At 46.6% G+C, this 9,448-nt stretch overlaps 1 protein-coding gene across 1 annotated transcript; it reads right to left on the bottom strand.

Annotated features, from left to right (window-relative positions):
- Positions 1–3,426: 3,426 nt before the first annotated feature.
- Positions 3,427–6,393, bottom strand: LOC136505082 (protein NRT1/ PTR FAMILY 4.3-like). The gene is made up of 5 exons (XM_066500179.1): positions 6,286–6,393; positions 5,985–6,202; positions 5,252–5,692; positions 4,976–5,097; positions 3,427–4,301 (listed from the first exon to the last, which is right to left on the bottom strand). The coding sequence occupies exons 1-5, from the start codon at positions 6,371–6,373 to the stop codon at positions 3,479–3,481; spliced, it is 1,692 nt and encodes a 563-aa protein (XP_066356276.1). The 5' UTR covers positions 6,374–6,393; the 3' UTR covers positions 3,427–3,478.
- Between the last annotated feature and the right edge of the window lie 3,055 nt (positions 6,394–9,448).

The raw sequence follows: 9,448 nt of genomic DNA, 5'->3' as shown, positions 1-9,448 counted from the left end.
TGTCAAACGACGAATACTTGCCACCCTTCTGCAACCAAATGAACCTCACACCTTCCTTGCATATTGGGCATGGGAACTTCCCGTGAACACACTAGGCGCAGAATATCCCACACGCCAAGAAGTCATGCAGGGAGTAGTGGTACCAAACGTGCATTTTGAAGGTTGTCTTTGTAGCTCGATCGTATGTCCATACCCATTCGTCCCAAGCATGGACCAATTCATCAAACACGGGCTCCATGAACACACCCATATTACTCCCTGGGTGTCCAGGAATTATCAATGACAAGAATACGTTATGTCGTTGAAAGGAGACACCGGGGGGAGATTAAGGGGGATAACGAAGATGGGCCAACATGTGTATGGGGCAGCCATCATTCCATAAGGATTGAACCCATCTGTTGCCAGCGCGACGCGTACATTACGAGCCTCATTTGCTTTGTCATGATGTTTGTCATTAAAGTGGATCCAAGCTTCACCATCGGATGGATGTACCATCTTGTCAGGATTGTACCGTTTGCCATTTTTGTGCCATGTCATCTGTTTCGCGAATTCCTCGGTCATGTATAGCCGTTGGATCCTTGGTAGGAACGGAAGGTACCATAGGATTTTCACGGGGATCATAAGTTGCCTCTTCTGGCCATCATCAGAGTCTAGCTCCAGGTACCTGGAGGTTTTACACTTTGGACAGAACTTTGCATGCTCGTGTTCTTTCCTAAATAGGACGCACCCCTTCGGACAAGCATGTATCTGCTCATACAGCATCTTAATTGCACGAAGGAGTTTCTGTGACTCGTACATGCTCTTTGGCAAAATGTGGCCCTCCGGAAGCAGGGTGCCAATCAGGACCAACATCTTATCGAAGCCTTCTCGACTCAAGTTTAACTCGGACTTCAACCCCATTAAGCGTCCAATGGCATCCAGTTGAGACACCGTTGACCGATCATGAAGGGGTTTCTATGCCGAGTCCATCATGTCGTAGAACGCCTGTGCGGCTGCCTCCATCTCCTCCTTCTCACGTCCCTCATCGAACTATCCTTGGTGAAAGTCATCTAACATGTCTGCTACCTCGGCTTTAGCATCAAAAGCCTCCACCCGTGGTCTCACCACCTCCTCTCTCATACGATGGGCTTCACCATGGTGGACCCACCAGGTGTAGTCCGGTGTAAATCCATTCTTCACAAGATGTTTACCCATTTCCACCTTGTTTACCCATCTCCTGTTTCCACATTTGCTACAGGGACACAAAACTAGACAATGTCCTTTAGCAGCCTTGCCAAATGCACTGTTCAAGAAAGCATTGGTCTTGTCCATCCATTCATTGGTGTAATCACTCTGACTTCTCTGGCCCATGTACATCCACTAACGGTCATCCATCCTCTAACATATGTATCACCGAGCAAAGTAACCATCAATTGCATCTACATGGTGTTCCTACTGTCTAATAGGTGAGGATAGGTTCTAATCCCACCCGCGGATGCATAGATGAGGTTAGTCTCCATGCTCTACTCCTATCCGAGACAGAATTTTGGCAGCACCTCCCTGCTGCTCTCTAGATACACGTCCTGCCAAAGAAGAGTGCGTATTCGGAGAACAACAGGGAGGTGATGCCGAAACTCTATCTCGGATCGGAACAGACCATGAAAACTAACCCATCTACACATCCACGGGCTATCCAAAAAACATGGACAATCCAAAACAGATACAGTCGTAGATATGGCAAGATCTGCATACCTCCAACCATATCTCTTTCGAACGGGAGACGCCTAACTGGGTTACACGATCTACGACCATGATACGGAAAGAGGGGTTATACCTAGGGTGGCGGTGGAGTTAGGCTAGCGGGGCCATGGCGGGTCGGTGCAGTGGCGAGGCGACGCGGTGCAGGTAGACCCGCAACGGCGAGGAAGACGATCGAGGTCGCCGAGATACTCCGGCTCGGCTATGACGGCTCTTCTCTGCAAAAAAAGAACAAAATACTATCTCAGTTCAAAATTTTGGCAGAACCTCCCCTGTACGGTGAGGTATCCAAAACCTGCAAAAAAACATACGGCACGATGGCTGACAACCACATATACATATGCATTCAATTCAACATATCATTGCCAAGTCACATTCATCCACCACCACCGCCGCCGCCGCCGCCACTCTACTCTTCTACTATTACAACCACCACCACCACCGCCACTCTACTCTCCTACTACTACAACCACCACCACCACCACCTATTACTACTACTACTACTCTACCGAACTCTACTTCTACTAAAACATACTACCACTGCTACTCTACTACTCACCTATGGTGTCGGGGGCTGGGAAGGCGTCGGGGTCGACCGAGGCGCACCAGGGACGGGGAGAGGATGACCGGGGTCGCGCCGAGAGGGCCTGGGCGGCGCTGCCGTGGGCCGGGGCGCGGGCCGCGGGGTTGGAGCGGTGGGCATGGGGTGGTGGGCGCCGGCGGGCCGCAGTGTCCGGGGCAGCCGGCGGAGGCGTGCCGGTGTGGGCGGGCCGGCGGGCGAAGGCGGCTAGGGCACGCCGGCTGGGGCGTGCACCAAACCTTCTCAAATTTTTATCACATCCTCCACATACGATATCACGACATCTCAACAAGTTTCATGATTTTCGGACTTCGTTTGCATTTTATAAAATTTAAAAACAATTCGTCCGCAAGTTCGTGGTCATGTTTCGTGAACAAGATGTTCGAAATTTTGGGTCCGTTCCTGGATACGGCCTCACACTACACTCAATACCATGAATATTATTTTTTGAATCATTAAATTCCATTATTGCATTTTCCAAAAAAATTCAATTAAATGAAATAAATTAACTAAATATAGCAAAAAGTCATAAAAATGTACCAAATTTTAACATTGAGTCTCATGTACTGTAGGAGGACTCGAGAAAAATTTTGAAGTTCAAAAGTGAGAAAAAAAATAGTTTGCCGTTATTCTTTGCCGAGCGTCAGGGTCTGGCACTTGGCAAAGAAGTGGTTTGCCGAGTGCCTACCCGCTGGCACTCGGTAAACCTGGACAGCAGGCGGCGGCCGTTACCTGATGCCGCTTTTTGCCGAGCACCAGGGTTTGCCGAGTGTCTGACACTCGGCAAAATTCTTTACTGAGTGTATATCATTGCCGAGTGCGACACTCGGTAAAATAGCTCTTTGCCGAGTGCCCGACTTTTAACCCTCAACAAAGAAAGTTGCACTCGGCAAATGATCTGTTTCCCGTAGTGAGGAGTTGATGTACCCAGAAATAAAAAAAAATTGAAAATTTGAGACCTAAGTGTCACCTTCCTACAACTTTAGAAACCACCGGTATATTTTACTCTTCTTGAAAAGTATCCGTATTTCTTATTTGGTGGAAACATATACTTTCATTCACCTGGAACCGATAATTTACTTCATGTTTTAGAACGTAGATTGCGAACACTGAACACAGGAATGTCAGCATAAAACCACCCATGACCTACACTACTACACCTTATATATCGTCGTCATTTAATGTGGCTTCTTGCATCCTCGGATCATGTCTGTAGACGTACCTCCACGAGCAGAGCAAGTAGAGAAAGAAGGATACGAGCCCAAATACGGCGAGGAGCCAGTAGAACAGATCGAGGCGGCTGGCATTGAGGTTCGCGCCGTCGAGCCAGCCATGGCCCCCACCACGGTGTGCGGTGGCGTGGTTGACCACCTGGATGAGGAAGCTCCCAAGCCACGACGAGACGCCAAGGATGCAGAAGACAATGGCACCACCGATGGACTTCATGCCGGCGGACGCCTCGCTGTAGAAGAACTCGAGCAGGCCGACGAAGGAGGTGACGTCCATGACGCCCAGGAGGAAGAACTGCGGGATCAGCCAGAACACGGACATCGGTGTGGCGGCCGCGGCCACGCCCCTGCGGCGGCGGCCCTCCACCACGGCGGCCACGGCGAGCGCCACGACGCTGAACACGAACCCGACGCCCACGCGCTGCAGGTGCGTGACGCCGCCAGCGCGCCCCGTCACGCGGCGCAGCCACGGCACGATGGCGCGGTCGTAGGCGACCAGCGTGAGCATCTGGAAGACGATCGGGACGACGAAGAGGCTCGCCGCCGGGATGCTGATGGCGCCGAGGCGGGTGTCCATGGCCCCGCCCTGCTGCACGGTGAGGGAGAGGAGCAGCGGGATGGAGACGTTGCCGAGGATGGAGCTGAGGAAGATGGGCAGCATGCGGAGGATGATCTTGGCCTCTTCCACCTGCGTCACCGTGCACAGCGACCACGCCCGCTTGTCGCCGTCGTCCACCGCCGCCTTGTCCAGAAACCTTGAATAATGTATATGGTGATGAAAAGTTGGTCAAACTGTCACCACACCAACTGGGTATGTACACGACAAGATGTCATTATAATCACGACAACAAAGTTTGACGAAATGATCCACAGACAGAAGCTGGAAACAAATATCTAAAGAGTTTAATTTCCTTATAAAATTATCCAATGAGCACTATATTGCAAAATTAGATGTGTTTCCATTAATTCCTCCACATGTCTTATACTATTAATATGTATCCATATATTCATATTTCTGACATATTCGATACCAATCTACAAATATGTTTTTTCTTTATAACTAAATATTTTAAAATTTATAGTTATTTTGATAGCAATTTTTTTTAAAGCTTGACTATAATGATCCAAGTGGGCCGGGGCAGCCCGCGAATCAACATATGTAGACTTAATTATTACACATGCTGTGAGTTGCCCACATAATCAAGTTTGTATACGTGGTTTTGTGGCTTAACCTGCTTTCATCTCTATATATCTTGTTCAAAATGTCAAATATTTACTGTCACCGGAGGAAAATTGCTTTCAGACGTCTCTTTCTGACACCTTAGTTTCACTTTCACACTTTTCACGCCGTTCTGACCGAGAGTACTACTAGATCGAGTTACTTACTAACTTACAAATGAGAAGTGAACAAGACACCAGCTTATCTTACTTGAAGTCTGGGGTTCTCTCCATCAATTCAACACTCTTGCCCGTGCCGGCAGTGAGCTCATGCATCTCCAGTAGATTCTCAGGTATTGATAGCTTCCTCTTCCGAAACGCAGCTACGAAAACCTGCAACAAATGCCTAACAAAATCAGAATAAATTATTCACTTCAAAATTTCATGATATGTTTTTGTTTCACAACAGATTTTATCAAGTTTCAGTTCAATACATGTTTTTGTTAGTTTAACAACAATTTCTCACTCGGTGGATGAACCTATGTACCTGAAGTATTCTTGTGAGGGGGCTCCCCATGGGCTTCTGGTGCCGGTAGAATGGCAAGCCAAAACCGACGACGACCATGCCGACGAACACCATGAGAGCAGCAAGCGCGAAGCTGAGTCCCCATCCCTCGTTGTCCTGCACCCACACCAAGAAGACGAGACCCACGAACCCTCCCAGCGAGATGGAGAAGGCGAACCAGTTGAAGTAGCTGATCTTGGCGTGCATTTCCGCCGGGTTCTCGCCGTCGAACTGATCGCCGCCCAGCGCTGCCGCACATGCGCGCATTGAGCCCTCTCCGACAGGGATCAGGTACAGGCCCAGGGTGAGCAAGCTCAAATTGCGGCCGCTTACCACAGTGCACTGGTTGGGGTGGTTGATCATGTCGCACGGCGGCGGGTGAAGCGACGGGAAGTGTGCTTGGCATGCTAGGAGCACGTAACCCTGCAACAGAAAAGAAAAACTCTTCTCAGCTCACTGAGAGTCTGAGACCAATTCTCTCCGAATTTCTTTCTACGTTTTCGATCCATACATTTCAGCTCCCAATAGGATATTTGGCGAGATTTCAAAACTTTGACCAGAAGCTTGTCCAAAACTCTATGTATTTGTGACTGAACGGTACATTTGCCAAATATATATATATGTATTTAACAAAAAGATGCAGGACATATATATGTATTTAACAAAAAGATGCAGGACTAGGTACTCTATCTATTAGCAAATGATATATACTTACCATGATCTCAATGGGTGCGAAGATGAGGATGGTGTAGAAGCGCTTGATATAGGAATCCGAGATGAAGGCACCAAGTAAGGAGAAGAAACAGATTGCACCAAAAAAGTTGGTGGAAGTGGTTGATGCGTCCTTGACACCCATGTGCATCGTCCCATGTAAGTAGCTCACTAGGTTCAATATCAGCGGTATATTTGATATATTTGCCATCACAATTAGGACTGTAGACACAGTTGAACATAGCATCAACCACTTATATACACAGTAAAAGAGTACACCTAATGATGCTGTTTATTTTACTTACCGTGGATGAACACGCTGGCTCTCACTCCACCATGCCTCTTTCCCGTAACAGGTTGTCCCTTCCAGTCCACAAGGCCTTGCAAAGCCATAGGTTCTGCTGTGACGTACTTGAGCTCCTTCCTATCTTTGCAAGCAACAAGTATGGCTTGAACTAGTGCTTTTTTATAGCTGTGGAAGATGTGCATCCCATCACATGATTTGTGGAAGCAAGCCGCCACACACCAAGTGGTCCAAGGTGTGTGCCAGTTTTTCTCTTGCGACACTGACTCGTATTTACTAAAATATATCGAAGTCTAGATCGGCTGTAGTTGCTGCTGACTCGCAGGTGGAGAAGCACGGTGGCCGCTGGCCGGCTCGGGGCGAGGAGCGTGCCACTTGGGGAAGAAGAAGAAGCAGCTGCGCTGCCGGTGTTGGAGAAGTGCCGCGGACGGACCACCGAGTGACCCCATTTGGCCTGTGCGGAACTGGTGGGACGGAGGAAACCAAGCTGAGTCTTTGTCTAACATGATTTTATTATTATTATTATTCTTTGTGTGGACCCAGTTGAAGGTGAAGTGTTTGCCCTTCATGTGCAGAGCTCCAATAAAGCATACAAATCACCAAGCGTGCTCTCCTTCTTTGATACCCCTTCTTTTTCCTTTTGCATGATTCCAGTTTCCACACTATCTACAATTCATTTCATTACGCAAAGAGAGAGCACTAATGTTGTTTTCCGTCACCACATGCAGGACGTCGTCAACAATGCATTGTAACGCTCCCACTACTCTACTACGTATATAAAATTAGAAATATATTTGGTTATTACAATAAGAAATCTCATTATTACCCCTAATAACATGGTGATCCAACGGATGTATCTTCATGACTATGACTTATCCCTTTCTTGATGAATTATGTTTATTTCCATACCATACAAAACCATTACTATAATTTTCTTATGTATACTCACTTTGAAATTAGTTACACCACAATTGTTGAGACTTCCACACCAATCCAAAACAACTATCTACAGATCTCTCTATAAAATTCCCGTAGCAATGCGGGGTATCATCTAGTTCTGTTTAAATTAATTGTACAAGAAACTTTGTCCCATCATGAGGTTGTTTCATGTTCACTGGTGTTATTCTCTTCTCCGTGCCTCTAGGGGTGAGTTACTTATGGTATCAAACTATATCAAATTTTGGCTTGACAAAATTGGTAGTTTATTTCTCTAATTTTCTATTTGAATCTCACTATTGGAGGCACCACTGTGGAAACGATTGTTAGACTCGGTCAAATATAGTTTCCAGGGGCAGTTTCATGCCATCGATTGTAAATGAAAGGGCCGGGTGGATACCTAGAGGTGATGAATAGACTGCAAACATTTTCACAAGAAATTAGCAATTAAAGACATAGTTAGCTACAAGATTCAACCAAGGCAAGCCTAACCGGTATTGCAAGCCGGCTTGGCCGGGTTTGACTATCGGACCAGGTCAAATGGAAAACACGGCTCAGTGGGTACCAATGTCTACTTAGCCGACTTTCCCTAAAGTCCTGTAGAAAACTAGTAGATCTGCTTCGCCTCTTTCATGTTAAACCAAACTTGTGTGGGACTTCTCGGTGAGTTCCTTGATATAGGTTCACATCCCTACAGTCACAAAAACACAAGATATGCAATATAAGTAAAAATGTGAGGCAAACCAAAGGATAGATGTAGTGATATATTTCCTAGAGTTCATATCCCCACTTGGATCATAGGTCTCCGTTGTGGAAGTCGTGAGTCAACACTCTGTGGGTACACTCTAGCCGGGTTGCTCTGAACCACTTTCGACGATTCTACTAGATAACCTTTTCTCCTTTGAGGGCAAGATCATAACCCACACAAACTTGTTGTAGCAACCCACAATTTTGGATGCTTGTTGGCAATGCCTAGCCACCTAGGAGGCTTAACCTCCAAGAGTATGAAATGCACCAAAATATGGACTTGCTCAAGTGCTCAAAGATTTGACAGCTCACTCTTTGTCACACAAACTTTCTCATGCCTTTAAGATTCTTAGATAACAAGGCTCTCGACCCAAACTAAGGATTTCACTTTCTAATCACCTTACACCCACACAAGGAGGTTTGGGAGGGAACCATTGGCTTTTTGGTCATGTATGGAATGTAAAGGGCATCAACAACCAACACAAAGGGGAAAGGGAGAGCAGTTTGTAGGTTTATCTAAAAAAACTAGCTATTGGAGTCCGACTTAGCAAAAGCAGGCTAACTCGGTTTCCTAATTGAAAGCCCTAAGTTTGGTTGTGGTAACTGAGTGATAACTAGTGGACTAATGCTTTAATGATTTGTGATTGAGTTAGGTTCCTCATGATGGTGATGAGCAAGGCTAGGATGCGGTGGAAATTGAGATCATGCCATATGAAGCAAGTGCTCACCCATGAAGTGAATAACGAGATGAAAACAAGCCAGAAAGTAAAGGTATATGCTAGGGCCTTCCATTTCACCGGCCAAGATGCAACACAGTGCATGGTAAGGTTTAGGATAGATAGTGTACTATTAAGAGGGAACTCTAAAGCAACTACGATTATCTAGTGCCACTAAATTTGAACTAACTTTACATATGCATTGTACCTAGTGACATGGTGAGGAAGAAAGTGAAAATCCTTTGAAAATTATTTTTTGAAAAGCTAATTCAGTGACAGGCCGCAAGTGATGGTGTTCAAGATGGAACACATTTGGAGTTATTATATCTTAAAAGCATTTGAGAGATGAACTTGGTGCAATTTTTCTACACCCAATGGAAATATCTGGTTCCCTAGCTTGGGGTCACCGGAGAATAGGATAGGCCTTTAACCCTGTTTGTGCCAATTGTTGTCTATTGTCAAGAAGTCACCAAAATCTCCGGTGGTGGGGGTTCGGCAGCACCACATAACAGGTTTTGGAGATTTTGGTAGCTAGGTTTGCTACCCAGGCCTTCAGTTGTGTGCTAGAGAAAGTGACTCAAAGGAGGACATGTGGTGATCACTACCTGTGCGCGAGGGAGATTTCAAACTAGTGCAACGCATTCTTCGGTGGCGGGCACTAGACTTATGTGGTGACCCCCTAGAGTTCTCGGGTGATTCAAGACACCACTAGATGTATCCGGTGGTCCCCACCAAAGTACCATCGGAGCATGTGGTCTACTAGCC

Source organism: Miscanthus floridulus, chromosome 14, assembly GCF_019320115.1.
Source record: "Miscanthus floridulus cultivar M001 chromosome 14, ASM1932011v1, whole genome shotgun sequence".
Taxonomy (NCBI): Eukaryota; Viridiplantae; Streptophyta; class Magnoliopsida; order Poales; family Poaceae; genus Miscanthus; species Miscanthus floridulus.
Note: the sequence above shows the minus strand (reverse complement) of the source record. Positions and strands in the feature narration are given on the sequence as shown.